A 23,405-nucleotide genomic window follows, 5' to 3' on the forward strand; every position below is an offset into this window, starting at 1 on the left:
CCTAATTAAAAATAAAAAAGAACTTTAATAATTACCGCCGAAATAAAATCTATTAACGAGTTAATTTCGACTAATACTTTTAATTTATTTTTAGGTCCTACCCGGACTATATATTTAACTCTCTATACGTAAGTAAAAAGCTCGGTATTTAACCTATAATAAAAGATATATATTTAATTAAACGGATAATAATTATTTCTCTCGAACCTCGCGGGATTTAATAAAGTTATTAATATTTATTATTATTCGTAACTTCGCACTTCCTCTAGCACCCAAGACTTTTAAGTCTAGTTTAGACCCTAAGCTTTACTTAACCCGGGTACGACCTCCATTTAAAATAGTAAGAAAATACACAAACCAACTACAATACTATAAATATACCCTCAACAGGGTCTCTGAATGGACACACCTGCGTAACAGTAGCTCGCTCGCAGGCCGCACTCCACGTAGGACAAATAAAAGACTCTATAGGCTCGCAGACTACATAATAAGCACCTAATCGGCCTGATCAGAGGGCCAGAATTGCCTGCACGCGTGCAAGGCACAAAAATATGAAGAAATAAAAGTCGATGTCCTGTCTAAAATAGAATGTCCGAAGCAGACCGCTTATATATATAACCCCTGAACCCCCAAATCCTCCGAGAGCCCCACTTCCTTACTCAAACCCTCAGGCTTGTAGCCGCACTCTAAACCAATAGAAAAAAAATATTAATAACTTTATTACAATAAAGTTTAAAGGCTTTTTAGGGATTTATATATAACGTTTAAAGATTTCCTAAAAAAAATATTAAAAAACGTAAGTAAAGAATAAGTTAATAAGTTATTATTTAATTTTAATTAACTTTAAAGATTATATATTATATAAATGAAAGAAGTTATATTAATACTATAAATATAAATTCGATTAGGGAATATTATTATTTTTAAATTAAAAAAATATTTGATAATATTAATCGAAAATTATTTTACAAAAGTAATATTAATTTAATTAAGTTATTTTTTATAATATAATCTCCTAAATCGGGAATTAAATTAAAGCTAAAGCGAATAAATTAAACAATGTTATTACTTTAAAAAAAGAAAATATTATACAGAAGATTGAAGTTATAAACCTTATGAATATTTTAAAGGCATATTTTCCGGTATTAGTTCTTTAACGAAATTATTAAAAAGGCCAAATTTTTTATTAATAGTAAATTCTTTTAATAATATTATAAATAAATTTCAGAAAAAGTATTAATAATATTATTTTATAAAAATATTAAAAAAAAATAGTATATAGTATAATTTATAATTAAAAGGGTATCGAGAGGAAGGTAAAAGAGAAGAAGAGTTAATATTCTTTTTCTTACTTTAAATTATATGAATAATAAATCTTTATTTTTTTATTATTTGCTTAATTTATAAAGTACGATTATTAAACGATTATGTAATGGTTTGGGGTGTGGCCACAGGCCTGAGGGTTTGAGTAAGGAAGTAGGGCTCTCGGAGGATTCGGGGGTTCAGGGGTCATGTATATAAGCGGTCTGCTTCGGACATTCTATTTTAGACAGGACGTCGACTTTTATTTCTTCATATTTTTGTGCCTTGCACGCGTGCAGGCAATTCTGGCCCTCTGATCAGGCCGATCAGATGCTTATTATGTGGCCTGCAAGCCCATAGAGTCTTTTCTTTGTCCTACGTGGAGTGCGGCCTGCGAGCGAGCCACTGTCACGCAGGTGTGTTTATTCAGAGACCTTGTTGAGGGTATATTTGTGGTATTGTGGTTGGTTTGTGTGTTTTCTCACCATTTCAGTAAGCCGTTTAAAAAGGAAAAAACATTTAATTAAATTTTTTTTTTATTAAAGTTTATAAAACCAATTATATAGTTTTAAGCTTTAATTATAAATATTTATATTAATTCTTTCTTAATTTTACTTACTTCTTTTTTAATATTTATTAATCGTTTTTTTATAATAACCTTTTTCTCGGAGAATCTATTATTCTGTTTAATTAAATAGCTAACGATTTTACTATTTAAATATTTATAATTTTTTTATAGAAAACTTTTTAATTAGGTCGAAAGAATTTTTAATTTTATAATATATAATTAGTTTAAAGTTATTATTAATTTTATTTAAGAACCTTTACTTATTACTTTTATTTATCGTTCTATTAACTTTACCCGTACTTTTAATAATTAAAATATTATTTATAAAAAGTATATTTAAACTTAATATCCTATTTATATTGATCATTTTGTTATATTTAAAGAAATTAATATTTATTATAATATTTTTTTCTTTTATTAAATTACTTTTTAATACTTTAAGATTTCATTTTTAAATTCTAACTATATAGTAACTTCTTTTTACTTTAAATATTTTTTTTAAATTTAATAAAGAAAACAAGTAAAAAAGAATAATAAATACTTTCTAAAATATTATCGATTAATTTAATTAAATAAATTTTTATTAAACGGTCTAGTAAATGATTTTTCGGACATTAGTTCTTCGAAATCATTAAATAGGTTTATTATTTTAAAAGTTTATTTCTTAAGTTATTAAGTTATTATAAATATTACTTTTTAATTAAATTTAGACCGATATTAGTATCTAAAATTTAATTATATTAATTTATATAGTAAATATAATTACAATTATTATGAGTTTTTCGTAACGGTTTTTGATAGAATTAAAATTAAAAGAATATAATTATACTTTAGTTAAGTAAAAAGAGCGAATTTCAATTCAAAATATAGAAATTATTAATATAAAGGTATTTATTATTATAATTTAGTATCGATAAAAATAATTATTATTTTAAAAACTCTAGTAATAATAAATTAGCAAAATTAAAATATAATACCGTAATTTAATTCTTAGTAGTAAAAAAGTCAATTCGATTTAAAAATAAGAAAAATAGTAAATTAAATATAAAGCGTTTAAAAAATAATAATTAAGTAAAAAAAACAAAGGAAAGAAAAATAATTTTTACCTTTAATTAAAGGGAGAAATATAACGAGGAAAAAATATAAATATGAAAAAATAAAAAAAAATTTAGAAAAATATAGTATAATAATTTTTACTTTAAATAATTATTTCCCTTCATATTTTTTTTCCTTTAAAAATAAATAGCTTTAATAATTTTATTTTTATAATATAAACTTTAATATTCTTTTAAAGAATCGTAATTATAACGTTTTCGTGATTAACTTTCTTTAATTAATTAAAATGTTTTTTGATTTTATTTTTTTAAAAAAATACCTTTATATTTTTTCCTTTGTTTTTTAAAAAAAATCTTTTTTATATTTTAATATTTTTTCGTTTTATTTAGTTTTCCTTTCAATTAATTTTTTTTCAATATGTCTTTTATTATTTTTTTTAATTTTTTATTATAGTTATACTTTCCTTTACTTTATTTTTAAATATCTACTTAACTTTCTTTAGTCTTAACTATATATACATACTTTTTTTATTTATATATATATTTTCTAACTTAAAAAACTTCTTTACTTTACTTAATATATAAAAAATTTATAATAATATTTTATGTTAAAATACAGCTTTTGTTTGTGGATTTTACAATATTTTCAAGCCCTGTATATTACAGGGCCTTAGAGGCAATACAATGGCTTAAATCAGCAGTGTTTAGGGACCACGGTTACTGGAATAGAAGCTCGGCTTCCAGAAGCAATCCGAGGTCCCGGAAAGCCGAGCGCTAAAGCCAGTGCCCTGCAGCGGTCAAACGGTAGCGTAACGTGGCCTGTAATGTGGCCCCTAACCTTATATTTGGTTAGCATATTTAGCGGGCGTTCGGGCCCGGGAACGGGCGTTTAGGCCTGGGAACGGAGTCACCCTCGGGGAACGAGTAGAGGGCCGATGGCCTATAAGACCTCTGCCTCACACTCTATTCACTGTGGTATTTCTTAGTCTATAAGGTTCAATCAATATACTCGTTCACTACACTCATTAGTGCCTCACAAGCCTATGTTACAGTGATTCTCTTCTATATATTATAGAGCGCCGCCCCTGTAATCCACTTTCTTTCAGTGCTACAGCAACTATCGAATGCTGCAGTCAAAGTCTTCTTCGCTCTCAGTGTACTGCGCCGATAGCTATTTTAGCCTGTATTTACAGGCCTCAATAGCACCTATTTCAATATAATTAAACAATAAATTTTAGATTATATGTAAAATATTATTTAAAATTAATTCCGCAGTATTTAAAAGTTTTTTGTATTTGTCTTTTTATGTTTAATTTTTATAAAAAACTTTTAGATTTTTACTACCCTTTTTATTTTATTTTATTTAATACTTAAACTATATTTTAAATACAAAAAATAAATATTTTTATAACTAAATATTTTGTTTTCATTTAAAATAAAATTTTAACATAATTTCTACTATTTTTATTATTATTTGATATTAAATTTTTTATTATAAGTATATAATTAAAAGTGGAGATATAATAAATTTAATTAAGTGAATATGGTGTCAAAATACAACTTTTGTTTATGGAATTTACAGTATATTTGAGCTCTGTGGAATATAGAGCCTCAAAGGCAATACAATAGCTTAGATTAGCAGTGCTCAGGGACCACGCCCGCTGGAAAAACCGGGGAAACCATTGCGCAAACCTCCATCAAAATCAAGGGTCCAAAAGAGGGCTAGATGAGGATGCATATATTTGAGAACTGGTCCCCCGTGAATCTTGCTGCCACATGTCGTCGATGGCCTGGAACCTGCCACGCTCTCTGGCTCTTGTCTTCCTTGGTGTTTCATTCCTGGTGCTCTGAGACGGTGATTTGCGCTATCCTTGTCGCGTCGATCAGGTCTTGGCCAACCGCGCCAACCACTCGGATGCCAGCGCTCTCGATCCCTCATTGTGGCTGAGCCCCTTTCCACTCGAGAAACACAGCGGCAAACCGTCAACACAGCCGCTTGGCCTCGCACTCCCTTTTGCAAATCTGCGCTGCTTCTGTGTGAAGGAGGCCGGACCAACTCATCATCAGGGTTCAGACTCCAGATCGGTTAATAATAATCCTATTGCAACAGAAGAAGGAGATTCCCGTTTGGCATCTTCAAGAGTCTGGCTTGGGAAGCGCATCGTTGGATGCTGCGGCTCGTTTGGTATCTCATCCAACATCTTATTGTTTTTTTCGCTGGACACTGGTGGTCAATCAATCTTTTCTCTTGTCATCGCATCTGCAGTCCGACAATCTCGTCACTGGTTTTACCTCCGTTTCCGTACCTACCTACGATCTACCTTGCTTGCGAATACTACGGAGTATCCCTCTCACACCAACGGGTCTAGTCTGCGGCACCGGGTAGTGTGGCTGCTGTCCGCCCCCCCCCCTCCCCCCCGGGCTCCTCTCATTGTTCCTGTCGCCGCAACTCACCACCACCATCACACCGCACTTCGACTTCCCGCGCCCGCCCCGGCTTCCTCTTGTCCCTCTTTCATTCCTCTTTTCTGGGGATTAGCCAGGGGCTTCCCGATGCCCGACGATTCCATACGCCCTCTGATAACTGCCCGCTCCATCTCACCTGCTCCGACATTTCCAACTCGCGATACATTCGATACTATGGATCTCGCCGGCGATAACGTGGTGAGGAAGGGCAAGCTTTCTTGGGTTGTTGCGCTATCCTACGCTATCGACTGGATCATTCTCATCGCCGTTGGCGTTGTTGGGTACATTTTAGGTCATATTACACCAAACAAGCGGCCGTTCGCGCTCGACGACCGCAATATTTCGTATGTTTTTGGGTCCCCTCCTCCCGCAATTGATGTCAGAGCCGCTGAAGCTGACGTTTGACCATTTTTTCACTCTAGATTTCCCTATGCCGAACAAGAAACAGTGCCAGTATGGCTCGCGGTTGTCATCAGCGTCATGTGCCCGATTGTCATCATCGCCGTCATCTGCCTCGTTTTCGTGCCCGGTTCCACCGTCCCCCGAGGAACACCCAAGTCGTTAATATGGCAGCGCAAGCTGTGGGAGCTGCACCAAGGCTGGTTGGGTTTGGCTCTATCTGTTATGGCAGCTTGGATCATCACCAATGGCATGAAGAACTTGTTCGGAAAGCCGCGTCCGGATCTTCTTGACCGGTGCCAGCCAGACATGGAGAACCTCAAGGATTATATCATTGGCGGGCTGCTCAGATTGAATAGTTCATTGACTCCAGGCCACATCCTCGGTCCTGGCACCCTCGTGAGCCCCAACATTTGCACGAATCCCGACAAGGCTGTGTTGGACGATGGCTTTAGGAGCTACCCTAGCGGCCATTCTAGTTCAGCCTCAGCTGGTATGTAAACTCTTTCACAATGTCAAGGCAGTATCCAAACTAACAATCCTCCAGGTCTCGTTTACCTCTCCCTTTTCATTGCGAGCAAGTTCGCGATAACAATCCCGTTTTTCTCCACTTCAGGCTCGTCGGCCGATCACGAAACCACCGCCGCCGCCTTCCCCTCCAGAACCCGCATTCCCAGCGTCAAGGTCAGCGGTCCGGATTCATATGAGCTTTCCAACCGCAGCCCCTCAGCCCTCACCAACTCCATGGAAGACCCGGCCCTCTTATCCAAAGGCGTGACGGCAACGAACCGAAAGATAGCAGCAGTCCGCCGTCAGGCCGCGGCGCCACCTCTGTATCTCCTCCTGGTAGCCATCATCCCCTTCTTCGCATCAGTCTACATTGCCGGCTCCCGCTGGTGGGATTTCAGGCACCACGCCTTCGACATCCTCTTTGGCTACCTCATCGGTCTCGTCGGCGCCATCTTCGCCTTTAGGTATTACCACCTCCCAATCTCGCGCGGTGCGGGCTGGGCATGGGGACCCCGCAGCCACGACAAGGCCTTTTGGGCGGGTGTGGGAAGCTACAGCTATGCCACGAGCCGCACGCGCGGCACGTACCGCTCGGGCGACGAGGAGGAGGCCCTAGGCGCGCCTATCGAGCCGTACGGACGGGGAAGCGGCATGAGCAGTGTCGCTCCTGTGGCGCCGAGAAAGGGCGGGTCGCAAGGGATGGACGCGAGGGACGAGGATACGTCATATACCGGGGCTTCGGGGAACGATCAGAGCCCTGAGCCACATGCGAGATGAACAACAATAATAACATGATTTGATCGTTGACTCGTTGACGCTTTGTTTCATGTCGTCATTTGGCGGAGGTAGGTGGGTTCTGGATACACACATGTTATTGGAATGACACAAACGACTGGGCTGAACATGGGACTGGACTTTTAGGACGGGCTGGTTTAGGGAGGGGCTGTTTTTTCTCTTTTTTCCTTTCCTTTTCCCCAAAAGGCAGGCTGGTTGATTGATTTGGAAAAGGGGCGAGGCGAGTGAAGAAGGGGGTGAGGTCGTTTTCTTTCCGACAGGGATTTATTGACTCGATCAGCGTTTGGTCGCTTGGTACAACCTCTATTCTTTTGTCGACTTTTTTTCATTTGGTAGTTTTGAACAATTCTTTGTAACGGGCGTTGGGGGCAAGCCATTTTCTTTAGGTGTGTATCAAAGAGACAGGTATCACAGGCCTTTTTTTAATCTTTTTGGGTCCGTTGGCTGGGCAGAATCACATCTGTTTTTACAATCGATTAATCTGTGTGGACCACATGCTATGTGTGATATCACTTGAGAGAAGCTGAGCATATGGACAAGGCGCTGAACCGTGAAGAAGGGTCGTATGAGTCTCATTACATACAGACAGCCTGGTAAGAAGTACTCATCCAGGTCAATGTACAGCTACTTCATCAATCCTAACACCGATCCCCACACCCATCCAATTAACCCCCTCCTCCCCCTCCCTCCGCAAGCCAAGCCCCCTTTCTCACAGTGAACGCCAGAGTGTAGATGCTGCCAACCAAAGCCCAGTAAAAGTTCCATATGTGTTGTGCGTGTGGTATTGTGTTGTTATAATGTTGTGACAAGTGACCGCTCCTTCAGCAGTGCGTTGCAGCGGAAAAACCCCATCAAGACCAAAATGGAAAAAAGACGCTGAATCAAAAGCTCCAAGAAAAGCCCAGAACCACTACCAGAAAAAAATGCATGATCCGTTCAAATGTAAACCAAACACCACCACTTCCGAACCCACAGAACCCATCTACACATCGTGCCCCCACCTGGGATCGCCACCCACACATACGTTCATCCAGTCTCGATTCACTGCAGTGTAGCGACCTCTCCAGCACCCCGGTATTGCACCACCGCCGCAGGGTTGTGATTCATAGCATCCTCCATCATCTCCTCCTCTTCGTCCTCCTCCTCTTCGTCCTCATCGTCGTCCTCCCCGTCCACCTTGGCAAAGCCGCTGTCCACCTCCATCTTCCGCAACCTCCTCCTCATCTCCCCCCGCTCCTTGTTCTGCCACCTCACCAGGGCAGCCGCGGCGTGCACCTTGAATCCGTAGACGCGGGGAACGTACCGCTCTGTGGTCTTGGGGGGCACCAGAGCGGGATAGACCTGGAAGAGGATGTTGTGGAATGAGGTCCCAAAATAGGCCCCGTCAATGGCCGAGTGGCGGGTTGATTTGGGGTTGTAGATGTCCTCGCAACGGGCGCAGTAGAGCTTGACAGCCTTTTGGTTGGCCACGTCCGAGAGGCCCATCGGGAGGAGGGGGTGGGAATGGCACATCACGCGGGGGCATTTTCCAAAGTCGCATTTCTTGTACTTCTCCAGCTGTTTTTGGTGGGTGATTCATATCAAATTAGCTCTCCAAAATATGACAAGGAACAAAGGCTTGAAGGGATGCGAAATCAAACAAAACATACCATCTTTGCCAGGCCGCGCGTAGTGACGATATACCGAGCGTGAATAAGTCCATACAAATGCCTCGCCGACTTTTCTATGGTCTCGCGCATCTCATCGTCGCAGTCGAGGTCGAACACGTCCGTGATCAGGTCGAGCGCGTATTGGTAGTACTGAACCTCGGTGTTCAGTCCCGTCAGGTTGAAGCGGTCTGTCAGGTAGTCTTCATCGATTTCGCAATAGTATTCGTTGCCGCGCGACGAGATGAACTGTTGCGATGTGCGTCTGTTAGCTGGCATGGTGTTGTTTTTTTCGTTGCTAACGAAGTGTATAAGGGGGAGGAAGGGGGGGGGAGGGGGGGAAATATATGGCATACCCAATCCCTCCAGTAACTGGTGTAGTCACTGTCTGAGTCGCTTACAAAATCATCCATGCCGGCCATGTTTGTCGCGCGCGCAGAAAGGGGCCGATGGTCGAAAGGATGATTTGTCTGTCTGGGGGTTCGTTCGGGCAACACCCTAAACCGGCGGCTTGCTGGATGGGGGACGGGACGGGAGAGGGTCGACGGGAGGAGCTTGGGTGAGAGCGGTCTGGGTTGGCGGACGCGTTGTACGTGACAACGGGCTGAAATAACACTGCTGAGCGCCGATGATTCGTGTGCGATGCGGCTCTTCGATGGTATGTTGGCCAAATCTTTGGCTGACTTGGACTGGCCTTGAGGTTGGATTGATGGCCTGTGGTGGGGGACTTTTGCGCACTGTGGTGAAGAGGGTCCCAAAGCGAGGGGCAGGGACCTGCCATTATTTCTGCCGATGTACACCGCCTCCCCTATCAACATGACCCCCCCGTAGTCTTCATGTGCAAGTCAAAGACAATATATTGCAGCAGAAAATCAAGACATGATTGTTGTGTCAAATTGACGTAATGCAGTTCAGTCACTGATCCAGCCACATCACCAATATATTCTAGCACACAATCCAAAGCCAAACCATCAGACATCACCCCCCTGGAATCTCGCCTGAAATGCCTTGATCAGATCTCCCATCGACTTCTCATAGAGCTCCGGTTTACTCGTCGTATTCTTAACATACTCATTCTGCTCCAGCGCATCAACCCACTTCTTCCACCTCATCTCCAACAGAGGTTGCGTCCATCCCGGCAGTTGGCGAAGAAGATAAGGCAAACGGATCGCGAAAGGGGCGAGGTGAATGTCGACAAGACTGAAGTGGTCACCCAAGAAGAACGGTCCGTTTTCTTCGGCGTGTTGGACCAGCTCGGCGATATCTCGCTCCAGCTTTTCCGCCGCTTGTCTCTTGGGTTCCTCTTCAGTAGCCGATACGAGGAGGTAAAATGATGGAACTATTCTTGAGTTTATCTGTTCACGCGATTAGTCCTGTTTCAAAAAAGAGATGATGAAGTGGATGTCGACATGGCCTTCTTACGAATTCTATCCACAGCCGGCAATTTGCTTTCAATCTTGCATCAGTAGGCAGCAATACTAAATTTCCATGGCCTGAATCTACGAGCTTTTTCAACTCACTTGTCAGCACCGAAGGCGTATCACGACGAAGCATCAACGCCCAGGTGGGCACAACACCTACATATTCAAGAATGACTGTGCTTTCTGCGCAAGCCCAGTCACCTTGTCGAATGGCGGGCACCAGGCCTCTCGGATTCGCTTCGAGCAGCAGGGTAGGCTTCGGCTTTTGCAGAGGGTAGATCTCGCAATATCGATAGTCAAACCCTTTGGCTTCCAGAGCAATCCAGACTCGTTGCGAAAAGGGGCTAATCGGCTGCCGTTAGCAATGAGAGCTGAAGAGGGTCGAACGGCATTGCTCGCCTACCAGAAACAGGATGCGTAAAACTTGATCACGCCTTCTTTGGCATGCTTCTTTGCGGTCTCGGCGGCAAGCCCCGTTGCCTTCCAAGGTGATAATGACGACGGCTTTGGTGGGCGTTTCACATCCTTTTGTCGTTTCGACCGCTTCCGTTCCCTCTCCTGCTCGGCCAACTCTCGATGTCTTGTGCTCTTCTTGATTTGATCACTCCTTGCCAAGTCGTGTTTGTGCTCTGCAGGTTTGCCGTCGCCAACGCCGTTTGTGACACTTCCGTTGATGCGTTGAAAAGTGTAAAAAACTTGGTCCTGATGTCGGATACGCGCAAGAGCCTGCCCAAGTTCCGGATTGTTCGTGGCGGCAGCTTCCAGTTCTGCAGTAGAACCTGGCTCATACTTGGTGATTTTTATCTTGACATCGCACAAGCCAAGACCGCGAGCATTTCGTTTCCTCTTCTTCTTCAGGGGGTCATCTGACTTTTTGGTTCCCGAAGGGCGGCCCTTGAGACGACAGTCATAATACTTCGCTTCAAAGGGCTTGCTCTTGTACTGTTGCGTCGAGCGGTGGCTGTAAATGTTGTCGATCCAGGGGAAGTACGTCTCGTACCTTGAAGCCGTTGTGTTCCGTTGAGTATACCATATTCACACAAGACAAATGAAAGGCTCAGACTCACTCCTCGTTGCTCAGTAACACCATATCCTCCAGATCAAACAACTTTTGTCTCCATGCTTTGACCGCCGAGGACTCCTCTCTCAGCGGAGTGACGCCATGCCCATGGTGTGATGTTGGCTGAGCGGGTGAGTTTGGTGTCACTGCAGGTGAGCTCAAGCCGTCAAAAAGGCCAGGCGTAGTAGAAGACGCAGGTGTGTCGGTATGCCTCCCGACCTCCTGGCCTTGGCGCTGATGAGGCAGTTGCTTTCTCTGGTGTGTTTGTTGCTGTCGATGCTGGTGTGCTTCATGTGCCACGGTACTGATTTCAGATCGACGGTTGTTATAGTTGCTGGCATACCCACTCAAGTCAGCGGGAAAGACAGGACTATTACCCGGAAAACTATCAACTCGTGGCACACTTAGAGCAGGTAGGCCATGGGTCGAGTGAGAGTGTTGGATTTGTTGCGAATCCCCAGCTTCCCGGCCGCTGTGAAGGTGAAGTTGATGCTGCGGTCCGTGATGTGGGTGTAAGAGCAGTGGGGAGCGGCTTGAAGAACGGGGCCCAGCTTCAACGCCAGGCACATACAATGAATCCATGATCGGTTTTCGCAGACATAACTCGAGACGGAGCCTTGCGTGTGAATATACACAGGCTTCAACTTGCAGTGGTCATGATACTCTTCTTAACCAAGCTTAGTCCCCAGTGACGAATCACGAGTAGGCCACCACTCCTGGCATGCAGTTAGTCTGAAGAATCCTAACTGCCGTATGAGATATCGAGAACCGTGGAGGGCAGGGTGAAGGATGCCGGGCGTCGGCAGCGGCAAAGAGGAAGTCTGCTGAAAGGCTGAAGGCCAGTCGAGGGGTTGCCTTGCCGTTGCACGGACCACATATATCAGCCTGGAGGGGCTTGGCGCCCATGATCACAGTGCCTCGTTCCCGAACGAGAGGTGAGATTGGGGATGTTGGTATGCTGATTTATTATATCAGGCACCTATAGAGCGCCCGATTCGATGATGATAGTAAGGTAGCAAGTGCTGCTCCAAGAACCTAACTCTCTGTTGTTCTATATCCAACTTGGCGCAATCCTCAGCCATACTACTCCAACTGTTGTTATAGACACTACTATGAATAGTCGTCTCTGTTTTCCGACCGGGTGCCGCTGATAATGCTCCCCGCATCACTGGCTGATTGACCCTCCAGCTCTGAATCGCTCCCTCCAATACGTCTCGAAGCATCGCCTATCGGCCTGAATACACCACTCGAGGGTATCTCTAGTCTCGCCATAAGCCCGTTCCCTGCCAACACCCCCCTGTCCGGTCGTCCCCGTGTTGAGATGTTTACCATTTCCATAGCTTCTCGAAGCGTATCTCCAGTCTCATCAAGCGCAGCCAAAAAGCGCGCGAGCTCCTTGCATAGCTCCCAATCCCCTTCGAGCATTGCTCGACTCAACAGGCGCACACTCTGTTCGCTCACAGTCGCCAACTCGTCAAATGTATGAAGAACCAGGAGGTACCCGCCCGCTGTCTTGAGGCTCCCACGCTGAAGGCTTTCTTCGAACAGCTCCTGGGGGGGGGGTAGATAGGCGAATAAGGTGCGCCAGGAGCGAAGTTCGGTTTTGCGTGTACATTGCACAACAATGTCGAGGTACTGCTTGAAGCATGACAGAAGAGACAGCACACGAGGCAGAATTGCATTCTCAGGTGCCGGAGGCGGATGCGCGTCCACTTCCTCGTCCAAGACATGATGCAGCAGCACCTCGAGAGCGTGCGCAAAATATTCAAGGTGCTCATGCTCCCGGGCAAGTTGTAACGCCTCTGTAGACTTATTCGCAACCAAATATGACCGGAGGATATCGGGTAGGAAAAGGTGTGTCTGCAGACAGTGTTAGTCGAAGGTGTCTGGATTAAATTCATCTGAGAAACCCTTACCCTGATACAAAAACGGAAGAATGAAAAATTGATATCACGGCGTTGAATCAGCTCTGATTCGACACCGAGGATGATCGCCTTTCCGAGAAGTGTCGAAAGCGGATAGAAGTCGACAGGTATAGAAATCATGGATGGTATGTCCCTTGACACTTCCCCCGATATCGCCTTCAGCACGGGATCCATATCCGCCCAGGCTTTGAGCTCGGTGCCATCAAAGATCCAGAGAGAATCCTGCAGACTTGGATCGGAGGGCCCGTTTTGAAGTTCGCCTGATCTCTGCGAGGCCACTTCCAAGAACGGCTGGTCCCTCATACTGGTATAATACTCGACATTGTGACAGATGACACGCATGTCGTATTTCAGGTTATTCTCTTGAACCGAAGGTCGCAACAACACCAGCTTCCCATCTACCAGAAACAAGACAGATGCGTGGGCCACATCCTGTGATGGATCACCCTCCAGCAGTTGTCGCTCCGGCAAAACCCAGCTCAGTCCTCTCACTCTTGCAGGTGATCTCACAATGCCGTGAAATGCGATATGGCCGACCTCTATCAGCCGAATCGAGCCTGATACGGGGGCAAAGATGTAGTGATATAACAGATTGTCGTATGTGTAGGCCAATAGTGAGTCTTCACCTGTGGGAGTGATGAGAACCACGGGTGCCGACATCTGTTGAACAAACAGAGCCTTACCGCTATCAAGGGCCGCCTCGCGAGAATATAGACGCAGCTCGAAAGACCTGTTGACCTCGACAGCAGCTACCAGTATATTCTGGTACCAACACAGCCCTCCTCTTACTTGAAACTCGTTTTCCAAGGCATCGTTGGCAAAAGTCTTCCACCGGCCACTGTTCACGCTGTAATGCGCCAGCCCTCTCCGGCCCGCAACAGCAACATACCGGCCATCAGCCGATATGGCCGTACACTTGATCGGCCATTGACTGAGCAGATAGGTAGATGGTATTCTGGCTGTGTGCCAGAGCGAAGGCTCAGCAGAGATGGATGTGAGGTCGGGCAAGTCATAGCCTCTGTAGACCATGACGCTCGCGGTGCTTTGGAGAACGGTGCGAAACAAGTTTGCAGGACTGTAGCAGCCAGTAACTGCGCTTCGTGCCATTTCCAAAAGCCAAATCGCATCGTGGTTCTTGTTGGTCAAGAGCAGCTCACAAGCGCCACCGACCCAAGCAGCATCCAGGACTCCAGAGAGCCACTCCTCTCCGTTTGTCGAAGCAATCAAATGATCAGCATGAAAGCTGTTGCTGAGTGGCTTTCCGTATACGCTCCACGTGGCCCATCCCTTCTCGTACCCGGCAAACAAGCAATAGCCATCTGGTGAGTAGCTCAGCGTGGTAAGCTTTCCCGATGCACCAGGAGAGACAGGAACACTGTGGGTATGGGAAGATGGGATGTTTCCAGAATAATCGCGAGCCGAATACACGCGGACAGTGCCATCTGCGCAACCAACGGCGATTAATGAGAACCGAGCATTGATCACGCACCGTACAGCATGATGCTGCTCAGTGCTTGGTACATGAAAGCAATAACCCTTGAATAGCTTCTTGGGGTCTGGTGGTTCGTCAGACTCGCTCGACTTCTGATTTGGATTCAGCCGCTGGACCGCATATGCCTTTCCATCACTCGTTATCCAGGTCGAAAGGTTCATAGGCCTGTCGTGCGTCATCTCTTTGACTGTGACCTTTTTCTCCAGCCAAGCCATTCTGCTCAGTAATTCCGTGGTGGTCTGGCTGCCCGAGCTGTCAGGTGACCAACGTATGCACTGTACAGCGGCAGGCTTGCGCGTAGCCACCACCAACTCATCATCCAACGCCAAAGCGCTCTCGATCCCAGCATCCACCTTAATCACCATCCGGAAGCGAATGCTCACATCTCGCACGCCGGCCCCTTCACCTGGGCCCCACAGTATCTGATCTGGGGCAGTGTGTCCAGGATCCCCAGCGTGGCTTTGGCGTCTGCGCTGAACATTGGTATGGCTTGTAAAATGCGGTTTGTATACTCGGGAGTCGGCATCTGTGGCCAGGGAATAGGTTATCAGGTATCCCAGGCTTGTATGTACAACAAATATGGCAGAGTCGGGTCGCAAAAGCAAGTTGATGTTTGTTCCATAAGATTCGAGAGAGGCTTCTGATCGCACGACCACGGCAAGGACGACAGTAGGCTAGTAATACGGTGTCAGTACCTCAGCGCAAGGCACATATTAAGCTTCAGAAGGAGACAGCTGTTCCCACCTTGGTCTGCCACACCGTCATGGAGGTGGGTGTGATGGTAGCGAAGAGGTGACCGGACCGAGCCACGCGCAAAGCAACAACGGGTTCGTGAAGGGGAATGCCAGGGAGTTCTGGTCCTGGAGAATGCTCAGGGGTTCCATCTTCTGGATAGTCATGCTCGACAGATTTGATGCCCGGCGTCATTGGCGTCATGGGGGTGGGAGGTGGAAGCAGCCCATCCTGGCTCGTTGACGGGTTGGGCGATAACAGAGACGAATTCTGGTCAGATCTTTGTCCCGATGCTCCTGCGCCGGGAGTGGGAGGCAGCAAGCCATCGTGAGACACAGAGCTGGGAAGGGCGCCGGGTTGGCGAACGGTGTTGGTCGCATATATTCGCGGGGTTCCAAGCGGCCAGTACATGGCTCCTTCACGGCGGCTTCATGCGCATCCACTGACCACGACCTCGGTATCCTTGGACCCAGCGCGTCGACGTCAATTCATGACGTGATGGAATCGAATTAGTCAAGAGGCGTTACCGACGACTGCATCAAAAGCCCCGGCTAACGGTTTGTCCAAAAGCAAGACGGACAATGCAGGACAAGACCATCCGATTTGGTTGAAAGCGAGGTTGACAGGTGTGATCTGGGTCCAGATGTCCGCTACTGCAGGCCCCACTTGTATTGTGTCCAAGTGGGGTCCATCCTAGACAACTGATACTTGTTGAACTGTTAGTGAGAGACACCATAACAACCTCTCTCCTCCAGCAGATATATCGCCCAACATCATGCTGATGGTGTTCCGTATATGCTGAGCATATTTTCGGCTCCAGGAAACCATATCCTGTCTCTCTCTAAAATCTCGCTTTCTTATTCCCTGCTGCATTATATGGTTGTAGCGTGGGCCCCTTGTCTGGTAGACATCTCCCGTGCTAACGTTTCTCATTCACCCCAATTTAGACTTCAATCTTTTCTTTCTTTACTGTTCTTCAGTGACCCCTGGCGATGTAGTCTTTGTTTTCCCACTTGCGTAACTTTGGAAGCTCCACAGCAATGAATGACTACACGAACCCACATATGTAAAACACAGGTCAATGTGTAGTTGGGTGGTCCGTAGCCTGTATTTTAGGGACTACTCGCTGCTTACAGTGACCAGAGTCGCTACGTGTCCCAAGAAGTGGGGCAACCCGGAACTTTGGGGTACGGCTAAGATTCGGCAACTACCGAGCTGATCTCCATTGCTACTTCGCGTCTCCTGTCACGCCTGGATTATCGATTTCTGGTGTATATTGAGCAGGCGCATTAGAGTTGACCCGGCATTTAAAGCACTGCAGGGCCAACCAATCCTACACGTCGCTTGACATTTCGTCCTTTCTTCCTCATCGCGCAGCGGAGACAGGGCCATTCTCTCACTAATACGTCGTCGCCAATATTTTGATATCTTTGAAGATGCCACCTCCAGTTCGCAATAGACAGAGCCTATCCAAGGACAAGTTTGTGGGATACTTTGCACCACTGAAAAGTCAGACATACCACGAATCCACCCAATCTAGAGGAGGCGGAGTTGGAAGGTTAGTTCTCTAATCTGAACGTCTTGTGGTAGGCATGGCTCATTCGAATCCAATTCCAGTATTCGCTCGATAGCTTGGAATCCCGTTGGAAGCCTTGTCGCAACTGGTTCGGCTGACAGAACACTTCGTGTTTGTAAGCGATTCAGATATTACCTAGCCACCACCAGTCAAAGCTCACAAGCATGCTAGGGAATCCTGAAAAGCCCAATGCGCGGTTCTCGACCGATTTAAAGGGTCATGCTGCAGGCATTGATAAAGTGGCCTTCAATCCCGTCAAGGATGCAGAACTTTGCAGTCTCAGCAAGGACGGTGTTGCCAAGTTCTGGGATGTAAGAACGAAAGCCTGTGTGAACGAGGTCAAGGACCTTGGAGATGCACACGCCCTCGCCTGGGCCCCTGATGGGTCCTCACTTCTTGTAGGAAACAGGGTGAGTTTACCAAATGACTTGTCACTGCAGCATGGACGACTGACTTGGCTTGAACGCAAACAGAGTGGCGGGCTTTTCCGAATCTCGCCAACCGAGTCCGCCATTCTTTCATCTCATCCACAGCCCGTTGAGGCGTACCAGATGTCCTTTTGTTGGTCGGGCAAGAAAGTCTTTCTCCCGACAAGGGAAGGAAGTATCCGCATCTTGTCTTATCCTGAGCTGGAGCCGATTCTGCACGTCAACCATGCCGTCAAGCCTGGCGAGTCAGATGAGTTTATTCTCAAGGGCCACACAGCCCCATGCCTGACGGCCGAACTGTCACCCACCGGAAAGTACCTTGCAACAGGAGGGGGGGACGCAATTATGTCTCTATTTGAGACCCAAGACTGGATCTGCAAGCGTACGAATACACGCATCGTCGGACCAGTAAAGAGCATCAGTATGACAACAAACCCCCCATCATGGCCTGTACATTCATGCTAATCTGATTATAGGCTTCACGTTCGATGGTCGATATGTCGTCGGTGCCTGTGAAGACGGTATGGCAGTCTGTCACTTTTCTAAAATAGAAAACCTGATGCTAATTCGATCTTACAGGCCCTGGTTTGGATGTCACCCATACAGAGACAGGGGAGCATATTCACACGTTCAAAACAGCTGGACCTTGTCATGCCTTAGCGTGGGCGCCAACTAGGTATTGTCTGGCCTATAGTGATCTGGGGATTCTACGCATCATTGGACTCGATGCGGATAGAAAATAAGGGGCAATGGGCTGCCAGACGACGGCACATAAATCAGCAGTGTGGTAAGCTGCTCCAGATTCAAGGCGAATGGTGCCCAGGCTTGTTGATAGGTCTAGCCCCTTGCGTTCGCTCATTCCAATAATTGCCGGGGGAGGCTCGGCATGGACACAAGCGAGCTTTCGGCCAGGTGTGGCCGTGACGGCAGGGCTATCAGCACGGTGCAAAATTACCCCGACTTGACGACCATTTTCAGGGACGGCTATGGGATCGCCATACATCGAGGTGGCTGTGCGATGGGCCCTGTCTGGGAGATACTTTTGAAGGCAAAAATATATATGCTAATGACGGAAACCACGTGGAAAAGATGTAAGTCCAGGCGAGACGGGTCGTGAAACCATGGCCCATGGGAGGAAGTTGTACATTGAAAACAGAGCTCATGTGGTACAGCTATCATGTATTGTTACGGACCACGCAGTATGGCAGGCCCCATACGCTAGCGAAATGCTTCCATCAATGAAGATAATGATTACAGCCTACTCTTTTACACTAACCTAGCAGTTGTGGACAGGAAAAGCCTTGTCCTCTTACCACTTTTTAAACTTCATAACCACAGTAACAAGGATTTTCTGAACTCAAGGGAATTAGTTAGCCAATCAGAGCGTCATCAGATAGAGGAAGATGCAGGGAAGGGTGTGGAATGGACAATCTGGCGGGCTGTGACTATTAATAATACTACCTACCATACAGGGTACAAAGGGATGCATCAGTGAGGCACAATTGGGTGCGTCTGACGCTTCACAACTCTCACAAATGCAGAACACAAACTGTGAAAATAAACTGTGTATACAACAGACGGGAGGGTAGATAGGCTGGGAGAGATAAATGGGGCTGAAGCATAAATGTTTGCTCAAGTCGACCACCTAGGCCTGAATAGTCCAAGGGCCCGTGATGTTTCTAAAAACGGTCTTCCATCGCAAGCCCGAGATGCAGGTGCTTGGCCGTTGGGATGATCGATTTGGCGGGCCCGTTGAGCTGTGCTGGTAGCGCATCGTCAACGGAAACCTGGAAGGAGGGGTCATCATCAAACGGTAACGTGGGGATGGCAAGCTCTATCAAAAGGGTACCATGTGCTGTTTCTCCATTGGTCTGTCGTCGCTAGATGTGGGACACGACTGCGGCGCTGTTGCCTTGCGCACCAAAGGGAAAAGGGTTCTGTACATTTGCTTCATTTGGCTGCCACTGCTAGCTTTGCATCGCATCCATCTCATTTGCATGGTTGTGGGACTTTCAAACGGCCTGGAGAGAACTATACCGTGAACCTCTCCCAGGGTTCCAATTCCGACCGTGTCACTTCAGTGTGATTGGAAACTGTCCCGCGAATAGCACCTCGAAGGGCCGGACGGGGGCATCTGATACATTACATACCTCTCTCCTACCTACCCTTCATCTGCGCTCCATTAATTCCCTTACCGCTCTCTCTCACTTTCGACATCTCACAGCCCGAGTCAATCCTCGGTGTCCCTGGCTGCGTATTCCCCGTGTTGTTGCACGACTTGCTCAACTACACCCCCTCGCCGCCAATTATTTACTAGCAAAGCCTCAAAAAAGCGGAACGTCGATCAGCTGAAAGTGCCAGGTCCCAAGGACGTGGACACGGCACCTTTGCCTTTTCCACCTTAATTACTTCCCCAACACCAACTCAACGAGTGCGCCGGACCTGCCGCGTTCTGCCGCAACCCAGCTCTTCGTCTTCTATGATAATCCCTCCGAGCACCGGATCTCAGTTGCGCTGTCACCGGAAGCGCTTGTGCACAGTGTTACTAATAGGCGATTGAGAGATACACAGTCCGGAGAATTCACATTGAACGCTCGCCTGGCCATACCATTGGAGCCCGCAGCCTGGGCAAAGGACCCCAACGACTTATACTCTACCAATTCCCACTTTTGGTTGCAAAGCAACGTGTTACACTATGTCGTCCTCTTCTTCAGCTACTCCTCCTGACACCATCATGTTGTCGGATCCCACTGCCGATATTGGAGACGCCGTCAATCGCATTGACGTACCAGCTGGAGGCAACTCAAGCGTCCCAAAGACGAAACGGCTGGCTTGTATGATATGCAGGAAAAGGAAGCTGAAGTGTGATGGCATCAAACCTAGCTGCAGCACCTGCTCCCGTCTCGGGCACGCCTGTCAGTATGATGAAGTCAGGAGAAAGAGTGGGCCCAAGAGAGGCTATGTGAAGGCGCTGGAAGAACGATTGAGTATGCAGTCTTGGTTTCGGCGAACCCGGCCGACTGTTATGTCTATGAGACATGTGCTAATTCATGCCATGCAGAACAAGTTGAGACCATGCTTAAGTCCCAGGAGGTCACGTCAACAAGTCCGGATGGAAGCAAAGCCATGCCCACATCTGTCGACAGCGGATCGAAGCAACAGCGCCCTATGAACCAACGAGCCGCTGCGACGGCAAACTTCAATGTCACAGATCCCTCCATCGGGATCGCAAGCAGCCGGGACATGGATCGATGGCCATTTAACCCCGAGTCTCCGAACAGGGTCGACGAGTTCAACTTCAATAATAACATGATGGGGATGAGCGCAGTCGATGGAAACTTCACGTGGGAGATGATTGGGCTGGGGCTGGAAGAGCCATTACCTCCCCAAGAGACCATCGATGAACTGTAAGCTAAGACTGTATCCTGGTTATAGGAATCCTTCTCGCTAACGTTCTCCTAGCCACCAGATTTACTTTGAAAAGATTCACCCTTCAGTACCCATGATTCACAAATACCGGTATCTGGCTGCTATGAACCTGTAGGTGGCCATCACTAAGCCAAGATTCGACACACGGCTGACAACTTGACAGCGCCCCTGCACAACGCCCGCCTGTCTGCCTCCGATATGCCATGTGGACATTGGCATGTTCCGTCACCGAAAAATATCAAAATCTCAAGGACCTTTTCTACCAGAGGGCACGAAAATATGTTGAAGCGGATTACATCAAGGGGTACGGTGAACACATGATCTCGGTAGCTCATGCGCAAACGCATGTCCTTCTTTCGTCGTATGAGTTCAAGTGGATGTACTTTCCTCGAGCGTGGATGAGCACAGGTTCAGCTGTCCGGCTGTGTCAGATGTGAGTGGTGCCATGCATGATCGGGCTATGAGGTGTTAACAATGTACCAGGATTGGCCTCCACCGCCTGGATGGTGCTGGTCTGGATGTGAAGCAGTGCCTTCCACCAGCTCGTGACTGGACAGAGCGGGAAGAAAGGAGGAGGACATTCTGGATGGTTTTCTGCCAAGATCGATATGCGAGTATCGGCACAGGGTGGCCTATGACTATTGACGAAAAGGACATCCTGACGAACCTCCCATCATCAGACGAAGCGTTCGAACATAGTCGCCCCGAACAAACGCCATCCCTCGCAAACGCCATGAGCCCTCAAGGTGCCGGGAAACTCACGGCTTTTGGCGGCATTGTTCTTTTGGCTTGTTTATTTGGTCGCAACCTCGTACACCTCCATCGTCCAGATGCAGACGAGCGCGACCACGACCTCAATGGCGACTTTTGGAAGAGACATCGTCAGCTGGACAACATTCTACTCAACACCTCTCTATGTCTGCCTTCCCAGCTCAAACTGCCAAACGGCTTGACGAACCCCAATATTGTCTTCATGAACATGTGCATACACACCTCCACCATTTGCCTTCACCAGGCTGCCATCTTCAAGGCAGACAAGAACAGGTTACCAAACTCGGTGAGCTCGGAAAGCAAAGTCCGTTGCATCACATCAGCCAACGAGATCGCAAGCATAATGAGAATGATATCTCATCTCGACTTGTCCGCGGTACGGCATTTCTTCAAGTTTTCCAAGGTTTTATCATTGCTGACGTCTGTCCAGATGAACCCCTTTATATCTTTCTGTCTTTACGTCTCAGCTCGGGTGTTTGTACAGTATCTCAAGAGCAGGCCCGACGACAGCCAAACCGCCGACTCGTTACGCTTCCTTCTTGCGGCCATGAGTGCCCTCAAAAAACGAAACCCTCTGACAGAATCCTTCCTGGTTCAGTTGGACGTGGACCTAGAAGCCCTTGGTGTGCGAATTCCAAAACTGAAGAGCGCTTTTCCACGAAGCACCGATAGTGTATGTCGCTTCCATCTACCTTGTTCAAGCATATAAATTTCTAACATCCTTTTGCAGCCGGGTCCGTCAAGGAATCCACATTCGAGCCAACTCAACCGCGTTTGCGAGGAAGCGACCAGGAATGGTGTACCCTACACCAACGAATGCCACTTCTTGAAGGGCATGGGCGACGACGGCAACCCAGCAAACGCACCTGACATCGTCGAAGCCGACCCCCCGAACCCAAACATCTCTGGCTTCCCAGCGACAGAGCCAGCCAACCTCCCAACACGCGAACGTGCCCAGGCTCCCTATTTACCAGCACAGGGACTAATGCCACACAGCTATCCAGAATATGGTGCCCCAGAAATAGACCCAGGCAACAACGACATATCCGGCACACCACCCAGCGGCGGGCAGTCAAGCCGACTAACGCCCAATTCGAGCACCGCATCCGAGACGCTTTCTAATCTGACGCCTGGGGGGAATACGTTCGAGACGACAAGTCCGCCTACATCGCTGAAGAATCTGATGAATATGCCGGGGACTACAACGCAGGGAGAGATGGGGGCGAATAATGCTGGTTTCAATTTCAACGACCCGCCTTTTGTGTTGGGCTCTGGGGTGTCGGAGTATCCTGTGCCGAGCGGATGGGGAGGGGCGGGGGACATGTCTGTGCAGGCGGGGATGACGCCGGGGACGGAGAGAATGCTGCAGTCGATGATGGCCGGGTCGATAGATGCTATGGATATGGGGTGGGATCCGAATACGTAGGTTGGGTCTTGGTTGCTATCTATTCATGAAAGAGGGTTACAAACTTGGTGTTCTGGAGGCTTCACTGTTGATACACATTACATGTTCAAGTCGATAACACGATATCACTCATGGGGATGGCAGCGATTGCAGCTGGTTAAATATATCTCTCGGCTTTTGATTTCAAGAATATTATGACATATCCCAATTTGTAGACAGACTGTCATGAGAAATTGTAAATCACAAACAATCCTTGATTGATAGAAACGGGTTAGCAGTCCCGTCCATTATTGAGAGCTCTTGAGTTACAATACCTTTGTCGATATCACTCAATGAATGAACCACCATATCAAACTGCTCCCGTGAGCCACATGTCAAGGCTTATGTGGCCACTGTCATTAAGGCTGGCAACTCAATCAAGATTC

At 46.9% G+C, this 23,405-nt stretch overlaps 6 protein-coding genes across 6 annotated transcripts; 3 read left to right on the plus strand and 3 right to left on the minus strand.

Annotated features, from left to right (window-relative positions):
- The first annotated feature begins 5,400 nt into the window (after window positions 1-5,400).
- On the plus strand, window positions 5,401-7,588 carry QC764_113890 (uncharacterized protein). Its single transcript, XM_062942645.1, has 3 exons — window positions 5,401-5,735; window positions 5,814-6,283; window positions 6,338-7,588. The coding sequence occupies exons 1-3, from the start codon at window positions 5,479-5,481 to the stop codon at window positions 7,075-7,077; spliced, it is 1,467 nt and encodes a 488-aa protein (XP_062805547.1). The 5' UTR covers window positions 5,401-5,478; the 3' UTR covers window positions 7,078-7,588.
- A 181-nt stretch (window positions 7,589-7,769) lies between these two features.
- CKB2 (casein kinase 2 regulatory subunit) lies at window positions 7,770-9,559 on the minus strand (the record flags this gene model as incomplete). Its single annotated transcript, XM_062942644.1, has 3 exons — window positions 7,770-8,652; window positions 8,745-8,990; window positions 9,098-9,559. 3 exons carry the CDS (start codon window positions 9,557-9,559, stop codon window positions 8,137-8,139), a joined length of 1,224 nt encoding a protein of 407 aa, XP_062805548.1. The 3' UTR covers window positions 7,770-8,136.
- A 153-nt stretch (window positions 9,560-9,712) lies between these two features.
- QC764_113870 (uncharacterized protein) lies at window positions 9,713-11,804 on the minus strand (the record flags this gene model as incomplete). The annotated part of the gene is made up of 4 exons (XM_062942643.1): window positions 9,713-10,096; window positions 10,164-10,506; window positions 10,566-11,162; window positions 11,230-11,804. The coding sequence occupies 4 exons, from the start codon at window positions 11,802-11,804 to the stop codon at window positions 9,713-9,715; spliced, it is 1,899 nt and encodes a 632-aa protein (XP_062805549.1).
- Window positions 11,805-12,332: 528 nt separating this feature from the next.
- Window positions 12,333-15,993, minus strand: RIC1 (WD40 repeat protein; the record flags this gene model as incomplete). Its single annotated transcript, XM_062942642.1, has 3 exons — window positions 15,384-15,993; window positions 13,139-15,313; window positions 12,333-13,082 (listed from the first exon to the last, which is right to left on the minus strand). Exons 1-3 carry the CDS (start codon window positions 15,780-15,782, stop codon window positions 12,333-12,335), a joined length of 3,324 nt encoding a protein of 1,107 aa, XP_062805550.1. The 5' UTR covers window positions 15,783-15,993.
- Window positions 15,994-16,575: 582 nt separating this feature from the next.
- On the plus strand, window positions 16,576-18,952 carry QC764_113840 (uncharacterized protein). Its single transcript, XM_062942641.1, has 6 exons — window positions 16,576-16,929; window positions 16,989-17,062; window positions 17,119-17,357; window positions 17,421-17,796; window positions 17,852-17,896; window positions 17,955-18,952. The coding sequence occupies exons 1-6, from the start codon at window positions 16,808-16,810 to the stop codon at window positions 18,116-18,118; spliced, it is 1,020 nt and encodes a 339-aa protein (XP_062805551.1). The 5' UTR covers window positions 16,576-16,807; the 3' UTR covers window positions 18,119-18,952.
- Window positions 18,953-19,311: 359 nt separating this feature from the next.
- QC764_113830 (uncharacterized protein) lies at window positions 19,312-23,251 on the plus strand. Its single transcript, XM_062942640.1, has 7 exons — window positions 19,312-20,362; window positions 20,437-20,782; window positions 20,838-20,915; window positions 20,968-21,237; window positions 21,288-21,951; window positions 22,006-22,248; window positions 22,306-23,251. Exons 1-7 carry the CDS (start codon window positions 20,071-20,073, stop codon window positions 22,999-23,001), a joined length of 2,589 nt encoding a protein of 862 aa, XP_062805552.1. The 5' UTR covers window positions 19,312-20,070; the 3' UTR covers window positions 23,002-23,251.
- Window positions 23,252-23,405: the final 154 nt, after the last annotated feature.

This window comes from Podospora pseudoanserina, chromosome 1 (genome assembly GCF_035222485.1).
Source record: "Podospora pseudoanserina strain CBS 124.78 chromosome 1, whole genome shotgun sequence".
Taxonomy (NCBI): Eukaryota; Fungi; Ascomycota; class Sordariomycetes; order Sordariales; family Podosporaceae; genus Podospora; species Podospora pseudoanserina.

Coding starts and splice junctions, on each gene's coding strand:
- QC764_113890 (XM_062942645.1), top strand. CDS start 5,479: ATGCCCGACGATTCCATACGCCCTCTGATAACTGCCCGCTCCATCTCA. Junction 5,736..5,813: donor CTCGACGACCGCAATATTTC/GTATGTTTTTGG, acceptor TTTTCACTCTAG/ATTTCCCTATGCCGAACAAG. Junction 6,284..6,337: donor TTCTAGTTCAGCCTCAGCTG/GTATGTAAACTC, acceptor ACAATCCTCCAG/GTCTCGTTTACCTCTCCCTT.
- QC764_113840 (XM_062942641.1), top strand. CDS start 16,808: ATGCCACCTCCAGTTCGCAATAGACAGAGCCTATCCAAGGACAAGTTT. Junction 16,930..16,988: donor AGAGGAGGCGGAGTTGGAAG/GTTAGTTCTCTA, acceptor ATCCAATTCCAG/TATTCGCTCGATAGCTTGGA. Junction 17,358..17,420: donor CACTTCTTGTAGGAAACAGG/GTGAGTTTACCA, acceptor GAACGCAAACAG/AGTGGCGGGCTTTTCCGAAT.
- QC764_113830 (XM_062942640.1), top strand. CDS start 20,071: ATGTCGTCCTCTTCTTCAGCTACTCCTCCTGACACCATCATGTTGTCG. Junction 20,916..20,967: donor TATCTGGCTGCTATGAACCT/GTAGGTGGCCAT, acceptor ACAACTTGACAG/CGCCCCTGCACAACGCCCGC. Junction 22,249..22,305: donor TTCCACGAAGCACCGATAGT/GTATGTCGCTTC, acceptor ATCCTTTTGCAG/CCGGGTCCGTCAAGGAATCC.